General features: G+C 46.0%; 1 protein-coding gene across 1 annotated transcript; it reads right to left on the bottom strand.

The window, feature by feature from the left end:
• Window positions 1–7,151: 7,151 nt before the first annotated feature.
• Window positions 7,152–14,994, bottom strand: LOC140713281 (uncharacterized). The gene is made up of 2 exons (XM_073022725.1): window positions 12,958–14,994; window positions 7,152–7,490 (listed from the first exon to the last, which is right to left on the bottom strand). Exon 1 carries the CDS (start codon window positions 14,937–14,939, stop codon window positions 13,551–13,553), a length of 1,389 nt encoding a protein of 462 aa, XP_072878826.1. The 5' UTR covers window positions 14,940–14,994; the 3' UTR covers window positions 7,152–7,490; window positions 12,958–13,550.
• Between the last annotated feature and the right edge of the window lie 143 nt (window positions 14,995–15,137).

Genomic DNA, 15,137 nt, shown 5'->3' with positions numbered 1-15,137 from the left:
GAGGATCACTTGAACCCAGGAGTTCAAGACCAGCCTGGGCAACAAGGTGAAACCACATCTCTGCAAAAAATACAAAAATTAGCCAGGCACTGTGGCACATGTCTGTAGTCTCAGCTATTTGGGAGGCTGAGGTGGGAGGATTGCTTGAGCCCAGGAGGTGGAAGCCGCAGTGAACCATGATCACACCACTGCACTCCAGCCTGGGCAACAGAGTGAGATCCTGTCTCTAAATAATAATAATAATTAATAAAATAAAATAAAATAAAATAAAAATGAAAGGCCAGGCACAGTGGTGAGTGCCTATAATCCCAGCTACTCAGGAGACAGGTTGGAGGCTCACTTGAGCCCAGGTGTTCTGATCCAGTGTGGGGAATGTAGCCATCTCTATTTTAAAAAGAAAAAAGAAAGAAAATGTGGGGATGATGAAAAAGGTTTTTAAATAGAAAGACGTGGTGGCTGTACAACATTGTGAATGCATCAGATGCCACTGAATGGTATGCTAAAAAATGATTAATTATATGTTATATGCATTTCACCTCAATAAAAATGAAAGGGCAGAATTGTAATACAATCATTATGATCCTTCCTGATTTAGACCCTGCAAATACTTGATGAAGTCAACATAAAGAGAATAACTTTTATAGAGTGTTCTACAGTTGACATAAATGTTTCATATAAATGATTTCATTTGTCCCTCCCAACAAGCCCATGAACTTACAGACGAGGAAAACAGGATTGCAGATCAGTGGCTTCCTTCCAACAGGTAGGGCACACTCCCACTCGGGGGCTCTGCCCTTGAGGCTCCCCGCTATGAAAAGACTTCCTCCAAACCACAGCTTCCCCCTGCCCTCTTGCTGGGCTCTGCTTCAAGAGTCACCAGAAGGGCCTTCCTCAAAGAGCGGCCCTCCTCCCCACCATCATTCTCTCTCCCTTACCCGGCTTGAGTTTTTCTTTAAAATTCTTCAGACATATTATATTGACATTATTTCTTTTTGTCTCCTTCCATGATAATGTACGCACCAAGAGAACAGGGCTATTTGTGAGTTTTGTTCTCTGTTATAATCCTGACATCTGGAATGGTACCTGACAAATAATAGGTGCTTAATAAATACTGTTAAATGAATGCATTTGTTAATTGGCCAGATTTTTTGAGGAGCCAAGGCTTTTTAGGTCACATCACAAAAACGAAATTACAATGTGACGGAGATAAAATACCAGTTGTGAGAGGCCTGTAACGAAGCGCTACCCAGTTCACTGATGATTCCCTGCGTGTGCTCCCCTTATCCCCCAGGGAGGCACCTGTCTGTTGTATCCCTGGCTTCCAGCACGGTGCTAGACACATAGTATTAGGCATTGGTCTGCATCAGTAAGAAACAATGGATTCTGAGCAACATAGACAAGAACAGAACTGGCCACAATGCACGTCCCAGTCCCACCCTAGGTGTGCACATGGCAGGGAACGGGGAGTCTCTGAGGATCAGAAGAAGGAGGAAGGAGGACATGCAGGACAGGGGTCAGAGTCCAGGGAGCAGCAGAGCATGGCCTTGTGAGCCCCACGTGATCTGTGTAGAAATGGCTACCAAGACCAAGCTGATCTGCCATGCAAACCTTGCACGATTACTTCTTGTTCCCAGGAGAGAGCTTGCAGGGCTAGCATCTCATGAGTGGGGTTGGTGTGGTCTGACAGGATGGATGACCCCTGTGCTATGGACAGTGAGCCTCTGAGAGGCAGTGGCCACTCCATAATCTGTCCAGTGGCCTCTGAGAAATTCCTGGCCAGCAGTGGCCGCCTTCCTCCAGTTCCTGAGCCAGGCAGCCACATGTGATGGAAAGTTGTCAGGTATAACTCAAAGAACATAGATTAAGAGTCTAGAGGCTGAGCACAGTGGCTCACACCCGTAACCCCAGCACTTTGGGAGGCCAAGGCAGGTGGATCACCTGAGGTCAGGAGTTTGAGATTAGCCCAGACAACATGGTGAAACCCCATCTCTACTAAAAATACAAAAATTAGCCGGGCACGGTGGCAGACACCTGTATTCCCAGCTACTTGGGAGGCTGAGGCAGGAGAATTGCTTGAACCCGGGAGACAGAGGTTGCAGTGAGCTGAGATCAAGCCACTGCACTCCAGCCTGGGCGACAGAGCGAGATGCTGGCTCAAAAAAAAAAAAAAAAAAGAAAAGAAAAGAAAAAAGAAAAAGAGTCGACTCCTGTGCTTTGCTGGCAGCTCTGCTTCCTGCACCTGTTTGAACCTATATCTCTAAGGGCAGTTTACAGATTGCAAACAAAAACTCACACAAGCATGAAATGTGGTCATTTGTCCAACCTGACCATGGACATAGGGGATTACTGTTATACTTTAAATGGAACAAAATAGGCCGGGCGCGGTGGCTCACGCCTGTAATCCCAGCACTTTGGGAGGCCGAGGCGGGCGGATCACGAGGTCAGGAGATCGAGACCATTCTGGCTAACACGGTGAAACCCCGTCTCTACTAAAAATACAAAAACTTAGCCAGGCCTGGTGGCGGGCGCCTGTAGTCCCAGCTACTAGGGAGGCTGAGGCAGGAGAATGGCGTGAACCCGGGAGACGGAGCTTGCAGTGAGCCAAGATCGCGCCACTGCACTCCAGCCTGGGTGATAGAGCAAGATTCCGTCTCAAAAAAAATAATAATAATAAAAAAATAAATGGAACAAAATATTTAATACAGATAATACCTGTTTGCCAGTGTGGGCCTCACATTTGAACGTTATGGTACAGAAACAGGTTTTCATCCTTAAAAAATCATAAAAGTTTATTAAAATGTTCTTTTTTTTTTTTTTTTGAGACCGAATTTCACTCTTGTCACCCAGGCTGGAGTGCAAAGGCGCAATCTTGGCTTACTGCAACCTCCACTTCCTGAGTTCAAGTGATTCTCCTGCCTCAGGCACCCGCCACCATGCCTGGCTAATTTTTGTATTTTTAGTAGAGATGGGATCTCACCATGTTGGCCAGGCTAGTCTTGAAAAAATGTTCTGAAAGTGAAGTTTCCTTCCCTCCCTCCCTCCCCTCCTCCTCCTTTCTTTCTTCCTTTCTTTCCTTCCTTTCCTTCCTTTTCTTTCTTTCTTTTTCTTTCTCTCTTTCTTTCTTTCTTTTTCTTTCTTTCTTTCTTTCTTTCTTTCTTTCTTTCTTTCTTTCTTTCTTTCTTTCTTTCTTTCTTTCTTTCTTTCTTTCTCTTTTTCTTTCTTTCTTTCTTTTTCTCTCTTTCTCTCTCTCTCTCTTTCTTTCTTTTCTTTCTTTCTTTTTCATGGTCTCGCTCTATCACCCAGGCTGGAGCCTAGTGGCACAATCTCGGCTCACTGCAACCTCCACCTCCCAGGCTCAAGTGATCCTCCCACAGCAGTTTCCCCAGTAGCTGGGACTACAGGTGTGGGCCACCAGGACCGTCTAATTTTTGTATCTTTTGTAGAGACGGGGTTTCGCCATTTGCCTCGGCTGCTCTCAAACTCCTGGACTCGAGCAACCTGCCCACCTCGGTGTCCTAAAGTGCTGGGATTATAGGTGTGAGCCACTGCACGCAGACACTGAAACGGAATTTCTTTCTTTCGTTTTTTTTTTGAGACAGAGTCTCGCTGCAGGCTGGAGTGCAGTGGTGCGATCTCGGCTCACTGCAAGCTCTGCCTGCCGGGTTCCCGCCATTCTCCTGCCTCAGCCTCCCGAGTAGCTGGGACTACAGGCGCCCACCACCACGCCTGGCTAATTTTTTGTATTTTTAGTAGAGACGGGGTTTCACTGTGCTAGCCAGGATAGTCTCGATCTCCTGACCTCATGATCCGCCTGCCTCGGCCTCCCAAAGTGCAGGGATTACAGGCGTGAGCCACTGCACCTGGCCTGAAACTGAATTTCTGTAGAAAACTCCAAGCTTTGTGGCCGGGCGCGGTGGCTCAAGCCTGTAATCCCAGCACTTTGGGAGGCCGAGACGGGCGGATGACGAGGTCAGGAGATCGAGACCATCCTGACTAACACGGTGAAACCCCGTCTCTACTAAAAAATACAAAAAACTAGCCAGGCATGGTGGCGGGCGCCTGTAGTCCCAGCTACTCGGGAGGCTGAGGCAGGAGAATGGTGTGAACCCGGGAGGCGGAGCTTGGAGTGAGCTGAGATCCGGCCACTGCACTGCAGCCTGGGCGACAGAGCCAGAGCGTCTCAAAAAAAAAAAAAAAAAAAAAAAAAAGAAAACTCCAAGCTTTGTAAACTGTGGTCCACGCCCCCATAAACAAACATGTACAGGTGCGCGCCCACGCCCGCACGTGCACACACACACACACACACAATCTTCCCCCAAAGCTTCCTTATCATACGTCCAAAGTACGCAGCTCGAAATTCAAGCAAATTATTTATTACAAAACAAATTTTTAAAAAATCACAACGTGATTTGCATACTGGCAATAGACTGTTACTTGCCATTTGCCAGGGTATGATTTGTATTTTGTTTTCATTTATGCTGGTTTCAGGAACTCTGGCCATTTGCTGTTTCCCTGCACTACCTGTGCAGAACCCTCCTCCCTGTGGGAACTCGAGCATGGGTGGGCATTTAGCTTTTCTCAATTCCCACAGCATGTTTTTATCTTATATTCCCTAAAATTCAGAAAAGGTATTTAGCCATCAGTGGAGGCCTGGGCTTGGCAGGCATTAAATGCACAAACACAGCCTGGCGTCAAAGCCAAGCTGAGTGGCACACCTCGTGACGGAACAACAGAAAAGCAGACCCAGGTGGCTGGGAGGTGTCAGGGGCCCCAGGCAGTGGGGCACAGGCCTCAGTTGAAGGAAACAGAGAGAGGCAACTCCAGGTCCTATATGGGCCCAGTGTGGCCAGATCTTTTCATTTTCCAAGAAAAGCCAGAAACATACTTTTTAATGTGAATCTCTGCATTTTATAAAGGTAGCAATTAATTCTAAACATGGTGTTAAAATATTCTTTGGGGCAAACACAACACGTCTATGGCTGATGTGGCATCAAAGCCACCTGACTGTGAGCTCTCCAGAGCAGAAGATGGTTCCAGCAGGCTTCTGGACCGTTCATTCGTTCACTGCTGACTAGGGCGGTTGCTTCACCTCCCAATCACATGGCACTGAAGACCCAGCCAGCTGGTAGAGCTACCACATAGGTCCAAACCCTCCTCACACCACCACTTACTACCAACACATACTAGCTATGTCATTTCGATTGACCACTCTGATGGGCTTCAGTGCCACCGCAGACAGTAATACAATCCTGCTTATAGGGCGGTTGTGGGATTAAGTTAGATAATATGGGCAACATGCCTAATGCAGAGTAAACATTTCACATCAACTACTGCTATCCATGCCCCTGGCACCTCCTTCCTCACCATCCATTCACATTAATCAGCCAATTCTGTTAAATCGGACTTTTAATACTCTCTCAAGTCTTGTTTTTATTCCTCCTCTCTCTGCTGTAATTCATAACCTCATCCTCTCTACCTTGAACTATTTATTTGTGTTGGGGTGTGTGTGTGTGTGTGTGTGTGTGTGTGTTTGAGACAGGGTTTTGCTCTGTCACCCAGGCTGGAGTGCAGTGGTGAGATCAAGGCTAGCTACAGCCTCAACCTCCCAGGCTCAAGTGATCCTCCCACCTCAGCCCCCTGAGTAGCTGGAACTACTGGCATATGCCACCATGCCCAGCTAATTTTGTTTATTTTTGTAGAGATGGGATCTCACTCTGTTGCTCAGGCCAGTCTGAAACTCCCGGACTCAAGCAATCCTCCTGCCTCGGCCTCTCAAAGTGTTGGGATTTCAGGCTTGAGCCACCTTGCCAGGCCTGAACTACTTACCATGATGATCTAGTAATCGTATCTCCACTTTACTGAGTGCCCGCACACCACGGCCCAGTGACTCCATCTCTGAGCCAGACTTCTCTATGTGAAGCACAGATCTGATGGCATCATCTTCCCTGTCACCTACAGAAAAGAGTCACAATTCCTCCTGCCTTTGAGGCTCCCTCCCAAGTCTAGCCCTAGGTTCATATCCTGCTAGTTTCTTTTCCCTCTGCTCTGGGCCGGGCGTGGTGGCTAACACCTGTAATGCAAACACTTTGGGAGGCCGAGGCTCAGGTGGATCACCTGAGGTCAGGAGTTTGAGATGAGCCTGGCCAACATGGTGAAACCCTGTCTCCACTAAAAATACAAAAATTAGCCAGGTGTAGTGGCACATGCCTGTAATCCCAGCAACTTGGGAGGCAGAGGCAGAATTGCTTGAACCCCAGAGACGGAGGCTGCAATAAGCCAAGACTGTGCCACTACATTCCAGCCTGGGTGACAGAGTGAGACCCTGTCTCAAAAAGAAAAAAAAAAAAAAAAAGGCCAAGGCCAAGAGCCTGGTTTTACACATTTTTTGCATTCCCAGAGGGCATACGGTAAGTGCTCACTGTTTGCTGAATGAATTAATTGGACCAACTAAGAATGCATTTTAGCCAAAAGTTAATGTTACTTATTTCTTTGTTCGTTTGTTTTGTTTTTTGTCTGAGACGGAGTCTCCCTCTGTCACCCAGGCTGGAGTGCAGTGGCATGATCTCTCCTCACTGCAACCTCCACCTCCCAGGCTCTATCGATTCTCCTGCCTCAGCCTCCCTAGTAGCTGGGGTTACAGGTGAGCACCACCACACCTGCTTAAGTTTTGTATTTTTAGTAGAGATGGGGTTTCACCATGTTGGCCAGGCTGGTCTCAAATGCCTGACCTCCAGTAATCTGCCCGCCTCAGCCTCCCAAAGTGCTGGGATTACAGGCATGAGCCACGGCACCCAGCCAAAAGTTAATGTTACTTTAACACATTATGTTACAAGAAACAAGACTGGGACTACACAAAGAATAAAATAATAAAAATTTTTAAATCATCCAGGCTTGAGCCCAGGAGTTTGAGACCAGCTTGGGCAACATAGTGAGACTCCATCTCTATTTAAAAAAATATACATATGTATATACACACACACACGATATACATATTTTAAAATATATGTTTATTTATATACATATATAAATGTATACATACACATATAAAATATACATACATATATGTATATATAAATATACATATATGTATATAAAATCACTCAGGAGCCCTGGAATGTGTGTGTTTTGGTTAATTTTAGTAGAAAAGGGTATTAACTATGCAAAGCTCTAGTTGCCTAGATAACTGAAAATATCTGCACTTACCAGGTTGTCGGCGTTTGTCTCGGTATCTTGGTCTTCATTTCTCTTTCTGTGGCCCTGGTGAAATGCGTCTGATATCTCAGGAGAAAATGTAATCCAAAGAATGAATGTGGTTGTCTGGTTTATCATTTGTATACTGTGCAGTGCAATCTGAGAGATTTTCACAAAGCCAAAAAGTGCCCAGGTATGACCTTGTGCCTGTGCAGGCCTCTTACAAAAAGAGACGATTCCCTGGCTCTCAGAGAGTTTCCAGAGGAGGCGAGGAGTGATGATCTCAGGATGGCAGAGATCTAGGAAAGAAAATAAACTTCATTCTTTTTGACATATATATATATTTATTATTATTATTATTGGAGACAGAGTCTCACTCTGTCACTTAGGTTGGAGTGCAGTGGCGTGATCTTGGCTCACTGAACCTCCAACTCCAGGATTCAAGTGATTATTGTGCCTCAGCTTCCCAAGTAGCTGGGATTACAGGTGTGCGCCACCATATCTGGCTAATTTTTGTATTTTCAGTACAGACGGGGTTTCACCATGTTGGCCAGGCTGGTCTTAAACTCTTGACCTCAGGTGATCTGCCCGCCTAGGCCTCCCAAAGTGCTGGGAGTACAGGTGTGAGCCACCACACCCCACCAAAATTTATATTCTTAAATACTTGCCACTGAAGTGCTCATCCAGCAAGCATGAGCCAAATGAATGGAAAGGTTGCTACACAGCCTCATTCCCTACCCCCATGCAGGATCCCAGGCCTTGCTTTGGCAGGTGAAGAAGCCGAGGTTCAGGGCTTGTCTGGTAGGAATAGAGGAGGCCATTCAGCAGACAGAGCTGTTTCCAGCTCAGCTCTGGAGTCAGGCTGCCTGGCTCTGGCAGTGTCTAGTGGGTAGAGTCAATAGAGTAATAGTTCCTGTCTCAAAGAGCTATTGGACTAAATTATAGAGAACATGTAAAGTGCTTAGCATGGTGCTGATTAAACTACTCTGGTTATTACAAGAATTCAGTAAACGTTAGCTATCATAATCATTTGTCAAAAAGATCCTACCATGAGGCTTGAGCCATCTATAGCTTATCTTTACAACTCTGCCCACACCTTATTAATATCTCCACTTTATTGTCTAACAATGGGATCAGAATTCCTAGAAAATGGAAGAACAAGTTATCAGCTTCTGCCCAATAAAGAAGCAGAAATAGCGGAGCTGTGGAGAAGCAAACAGGTCTCATACACAGAACGCCTGGTTGTGCAACTGGCTTGGCGTAAAAATAGATCTGGTCTCTCAATGGCCATGCAGGAAGGAAGAAAACAAAGGCGCAAGTCTTCAGGCTGCTGAGGGAAATTCTATACCCAGAAAAACCTCAAGTACAAGTAGGGAACAAAGACAGTTTCAGGCTTTTGAGGCTTCAAAAAATGTGACGTTCAAAGAAACGGGGTAAATTATTATAGCAATTTCTCAATAGATATTAAATAGTACTGAGACTGATAAAGTCACTGAATATGACGGGTTGATTCATTCTGCAAACACATGCTGAGTGCTACTATGTGCTGGTTACACACTGGACTAGAGAGGGTAACCAGACAGACACATATGGCTCCCCTCATAGAGCTCATTTACATCCTAGTGGGGACAGACAAATGTAAACAGCTACAGTAGGAAAGCTCTGAGTCAGAAGGTGATGAATGTGATGGAGAAAGAGAAGTCAGGGCCTCTAGTCTCAACTTCCAGGAACTGGAACTACAGAACTACAGGAACTACAGCAGACAGAAGAACGAACTACGGCCGGGCGCAGTGGCTCATGTCTGTAATCCCAGCACTTTGGGAGGCCGAGGAAGGCAAATCATGAGGTTAGGAGTTCGAGACCAGCCTGGCCAACATGGTGAAACACAGTCTCTACTAATAAATACAAAAATTAGCTGGGGATGGTGGGGGGTGCCTGGAGTCCCAGCTACTCAGGCGGCTGAGGCAGGAGAATGGCATGAACCCAGAAGGTGGAGCTTGCAGTGACCTGAGATCGTGCCACTGCACACCAGCCTGGGCAACAGTGTGAGACTCCATCTCAAAAAAAAAAAAAAAAAAATTACCAGCAACTGATGGCTTAAAACAACAGAGGTTTATTCTCTCGCAGCTCTAGAGGTCAGACGCTAAAACCAAGGTGTTGGCGGAGGCCACACTCTCTACAGAGGCTCTGGGGAAGAATCCATTCTGTGCCTTTTCCAACTTCAGGTGACCATTGGCACTCCTTGCCTCATAGCTGCATCACTCCAGCCTGTGCCTGGGAGATCACACCGCCTCCTGCTCTCTGTGTGTCTGTTCTCCTTCTCTTCCTCTCTCTTATAAGGACACTTATAATGGCATTTATGACTCACCTCTAAAGTGGGCCCTTCTCTCGAGATCTTTAACTTAATTACATCTTTTGCCATTTTAAGGTAATATTCACAGGTTCCTGGGATTAGGAAGTGAATATATGTTTGGTGGACCACTTTTGTGCCTACCATAAGGAGCAAGAAAAATGGGGCAGTCACTGGAGGGAAATGTAGGGTACAGAGAGGTTTTTTGTTTTTGTTTTTTAAGATGGGAAAAGTTGGCAGTGTGCAGTGGCTCACGTCGGTAATCTCAGTACTTTGAGGTAGAGGCAGGAGGATCGCTTGAGCGCATAAGTTCAAGACCAGCCTGAGCAACATAGAGAGATCTCATCTCTACTTAAAAAAAAAAAAAAAAAAAAAAAAACTAACCTGGTATGGTGGTGTGTGCACCCGTAGTCTCAGCTATTTGGGAGGCTGAGGAGATTGCTTCAGCCCAGGAGGTTGAGGCTGCAGTGAGCCATGATCATGCCACTGCACTCCAGCCTGAGTGACAGAGTGAGACCCTATCTCAAAAACAACAACGACAAAAAAAAACCAGAACAACAACAACAACAACAACAAAAACGTTTGGAGATGGAGCGGGGACCAACTTGGCAGAGTGGAGGTAGCTGGCACTTAAGTACTTAAAGATAATAGAAACAAAAAGTTAACAGTTCACTCTACTTATCCCAAAAAAAGTTCAGGACACTGAGGGACCAGATACCTCAGATGGAAGGAAAAAGGCATAGATCTGAGAACAGAGAAATTGTTTAAGCATCTGTATATAAAGCAGTTAAGCTCACAAATCCCCTCCCCAACCTTTTTTAGCTGGGCACCAACTCCCGTAGCACAGTAGAGGGTTTCCTCTCTGGGGAAATTGAATCTCAGAAGCACCAACTCAGGGACACCAGGCACAGCTGAAGATGGAGTGAGCACTGAGCTGAAAACAAGGGACTGGGTGAAAACATGTGTACCAAGTGGTGGCTCCACAACCCTCTCTCCCCACCCTGCTGCTATAACCTCTATAGCAGGGGCCATGCAGATATCCCCCAGACAGATTGGAGAATTCTCTGGAGAAACCAGATGGTCCCTTCAGTGAGATTTACAGATTCTGATATTTGGGTGTACCCAGCAAAATATCCTGCTTGCTTCAGTCACCACAGAGTGGAGCCCATAGATCAACAAGCCCCAGATTGTGCTTCCAGTTGCCTCTGCTTAATGCCTCATTCTTAAATATGGACAGTCGAAGATCAAACATTTGACGAAAACTTCCAACAATACACACACACACACACACACACACACACACACACAAAGAAGCGGGGGGATTGGGGGGAGCAGGGGGGTGGGGGGGAAGCCAGGGGGTGGAGGGGAAGCAGGGGAGGGGAACTCAGGGGGAAACAATAAGAAAAGCAGAAGAAAACTCAAAAACTGGAAAAATCCTTGGAAAGTTAAGAGAACAGACTCATGAAACAAGAACAGAAATACTATATATACAAAAAGAAGCATGGCCAGGTGTGGTGGCTCATGCCTGTAATCCCAGTCTTTGGGAGGCCGAGACAGGTGGATCACCTGAGGTCAGGAGTTCAAAACCAGCCTGACCAACATGGCAAAACCCCATTTCTACTAAAAATACAAAAAAATTAGCCAGGCGTGGTGATGCATGCCTATAATCCCAGCTCGTGCAGGGCGCACAGGAGGCTGAGGCAGGAGAACTGCTTGAATCGGGGAGGTGGAGGTTGCAATAAGCCAAGATCACACCATTACATTCCAGCCTGGGTGACAGAGTGAGATTCCATCTCAAAAAAAAAAAAAAAAAAAAAAAAAAAAGCAACCAATGAACAAGACAGTTAAAATGTAAAATTTCAATAGAAAGGATAGAAAGATATAGTTAATAAAGTTGAAAGTGGATCTCATGAAAATAGAGATGAGATTGGTGGTTACTGGAGGCCAGGAAGGGTGGAGGAAATAAAGACATGCTAATGAGTAGAAATGTACAGGTAGATGGAAGAAATGGGACCCAGTGTTCTATAGAGCAGTAGGGTGACTGTAGTAAACAATAATCTACTGTACATTTCAAAATCGCTAGAAGAGAATGATTCGAATGTTCCTGGCATAAAGAGAAGATAAATATTGAAGATGATGGATATCCCAATTACCCTGATTTGATCTTTACACATTATATGACTGTATCAAAATATTACATGTACCCCCCAAAAGGTACATCTATTATACATCAGTTGTTTTAAAGTTAATGAAATTGTCCAGAGAGTAGAATAAAAAGAGACAGACAAAAGGAGAAAAAAAGATAACAGCTATAATTCTGGGTCCAACATCCTCTAGTAAAGCCAGAGAAAATGGGATGAGGATATAGGTTGAGTTAGGGAGTGGTAGCAAACAGGTAATTTACATAGAAAAGAAAAATGCTCTCTATACAATTAAAAGAAAAGAACAAAACGACTTATAAATAGCAATACTTGGAAGTTAGAAGATAGTGAGGGAATTAGCCAGGCAAGGTGGCATATGTCTGTAATCCCAGCTACTTGGGAGGCTGAGGCACGATAATTGCTTGAACCAGGAGGTGGAAGTTGCAGTGACCCAAGCTCATGCCACTGCTCTCCAGCCTGAGTGACAGAGTGAGACTTTGTCTCAAAAAAAAAATTAATTAAAAGGAAAAAAAGAAGAACAACATAGTGAGGAAATGCCTTTAAAAATCTAAGGGAAAAATATTTCCAGCCTAGAGTTCTATACCTAGCTAAACTATCAGTCAATTATGAACAAAGAATTGAGATTTTCAGACAGATAGTGTCCCAAAGTTTACCTTCCATAGTCACTTTCTCTAGGAGCTATTAAATGATGCAGTTGACCAAAGTGAGGGAGTAAAACAAGAAACAGGAAGATCTAAGATCCAGGCAGTAGAAGCTGCAACACAGAAGAGCAAAAAGAGGTGGTATTGACATACGGATTTTGTAGGACTAGTTTCCCAAGAAAAAGAGCAAGCCTAGTTTCCCAAGACACAGGTCACAAGACCCCACTAATAAAAAAGGATACAGCAGGTCAGGTGGTGGCTCACGCTTGTAATCCCAGCACTTTGGGAGGTCAAGGCAGGAAGATCACTTGAGATCAGGAGTTTGGGACCAGCCTGGCCAACATGCTGAAATCCCATCTCTACTAAAAATACAAAAATTAGCCGGGCATGGTGGCGGGAGCTTGTAATCCCAGCTACTCGGGAGGCTGAGGCAGGAGAATCGCTTGCACCTGGGAGGCAGAGGTTGCAGTGAGCCAAGATTGTGCCACTGCACTCCAGTCTGGGCAACAGAGCAAGACAGTCTCAAAAAAAAAAGAAAGAAAGGAAGAAAGAAAGAAAAGAGAAGAGAAGAGAAAGGAAAAGAAAAAAGAAAAGAAAAGAAGGACATACCTACCAACAAACACAATCACCATTATGGCATGTGGCTTCTTATGTTTTTTCTCACTTCTTTCTTATCTCCTCTCCTGCTTTTGTCACTTGGGACCCCTTCATTCTTCAGGCTCCTCTTTCAGAAATTTTGCGCACTTCAGCCTGCACCTTCTTCCACAACCCTCAAAATCTACCCTTTATCCTACTGCAATTATCCTCCATCTCATACACCCCATCATGTGTCAGACAAAATCCTTCTAGCCCATCCTCCATCCTTTTCTCAAACATTTCCCTATGAGCTCCCAGTCAGGTTTTCTCCCAATACCCAAGTTTCCTCTGTCAACACGTTACCAACACGTTCTCTTTCTCCTCCATATGTTCCCACTCCCTCTGAACCAGCCACTCCTCTTTACTTCCTTTGATCCTGGCCTCCGCCTTCAGCCCCAATAGCTTTTCTTCCTCACTTCCACTCTCTTTTATTTTAGGCTCAGCCTCTCTCCTTTCCTCTCTCAACTTTACCCCTTCAGTGTAAAGTTGCCTGGCTCTAATTTCTCCTCTGACTTCCAGTACTTCCCTTGTCTGCCTCTTTCCTTGTTTGGTGTCAGTCCTTCATCTGCCTCATTCACTGGTACCTTCACCTATAATATCTTTATTTTCCATAGAAACAGATTCATCAGTGATATCTTTCACTTCACGCAAGACGCCCCCGTCAATTCCCACTCCTTTCTCAGTCCCTTGTAGTTCCTCACTCCCTTTGACACTTTCAAAAGGAATTTCCATCTCATCATCAGTAAATGCCATCACTCTTTCATCACCAGTAACTTCTACCACTTTTTCAATGTTATCCTCATTTATGCTCCCCATTCTTGAAACCTCCAATTTCTCCCCACTGGTCCCCAACTTCTCCTCGCTAGATCTCAGCTTCTCTGCACTTGACCCCAACTTCTCTCCACTCAACCTCAGCTTCTCTCTGCTTGATCTCAGCTTCTCTTCACTGGTTCCCAGCTTCTCTCTGCTTGATCTCAGCTTCTCTCCACTCAACCTCAGCTTCTCTCTGCTTGATCTCAGCTTCTCTTCACTGGTTCCCAGCTTCTCTCTGCTTGATCTCAGCTTCTCTCCACTCAACCTCAGCTTCTCTCTGCTTGATCTCAGCTTCTCTTCACTGGTTCCCAGCTTCTCTCTGCTTGACCTCAGCTTCTCTCCACTCAACCTCAGCTTCTCATCACTGGTTCCCAGCTTTTCTCCACTCAACCTCAGCTTCTCTCTGCTTGATCTTAGCTTCTCTCCACTGGTTCCCAGCTTCTCTCCATTTGATCTCAGCATCTCTCCACTCAACTTCAGCTTCTCATCACTGGTTCCCAGCTTCTCTCCACTCCATCTTAGCTTCTCTCCACTTGATCTCAGATTCTCTCCACTTGATCTCAGCTTTCTGCCACTGGACCTCAGCTTCACTCCACTGGACCCCTGCATCTCTCCCCCGGACACCAGCTTCTCACTACTAGACCTCAGCTTCTCTACACTTGATCTTATCTTGTCTACACTCGACCTCAACTCCTCATTCTGCCCCAGTTTATATCCACTGGATCTCAAGTCCTCTCCAGTGGTCCCTACCTTTTCCCCAGCAGACCTCAACCTCTCTTCAAACCCAGACCCCTTCATAGGCCCTGCTGTCATCCCTGCACTCTTAGATTTAGCCCTTATTTCGTGTTTGACCCCTTGCTTTCCCCAAATCTCCCTTGGGCTGTCTTTCCCCAAATCTACTGAAGCATGTGATGCACTTGCTCCACGGTGCAGCAGCTTCACATCCGTCCTTTCCTGACTCGGGCCTGACTTCCCTTTCAAGACCGTCTTTTCCACATCTTCCAGTCTCCAGTACTCAGACTCCAGCTTCGGTTTTTGAGTGTTTCTACTCAGGAGCTCCACTCTTTTCCCAATCACTATAAGCTCATTCCAAGGTTCCCAGGTTTTCTCTCGCAGCAACGGCACCCCCTTGCAGCCCCGCTCCATTGGCGACCGTCCGTGGACTGCGGCCTCGCTTGGGGCGCCCTGGCCGCAGGCCTTGTGGAGCCCCCTAGTCCTCCTAGGCTGCTTACCCCGCCGCTCCCTCCCGCCCAAGGGCGGAAACCTTAACAGACCCCCCTTCTCCACAGACACTGTCCCCTGCCCTCGCCCCTGGTCTACCACCCACATCCCCACCACTGCTCC

The sequence above is a fragment of the Chlorocebus sabaeus genome, chromosome 1, assembly GCF_047675955.1.
Source record: "Chlorocebus sabaeus isolate Y175 chromosome 1, mChlSab1.0.hap1, whole genome shotgun sequence".
In the NCBI taxonomy this organism is placed as follows: domain Eukaryota; kingdom Metazoa; phylum Chordata; class Mammalia; order Primates; family Cercopithecidae; genus Chlorocebus; species Chlorocebus sabaeus.
The sequence above is the reverse complement of the archived record's forward strand: the minus strand, read 5'-3'. Positions and strand labels throughout refer to the sequence as shown.

What these genes read in the sequence shown, in the direction of transcription:
- LOC140713281 (XM_073022725.1), bottom strand. Translation starts at nt 14,939, where the DNA reads ATGGAGCGGGGCTGCAAGGGGGTGCCGTTGCTGCGAGAGAAAACCTGG.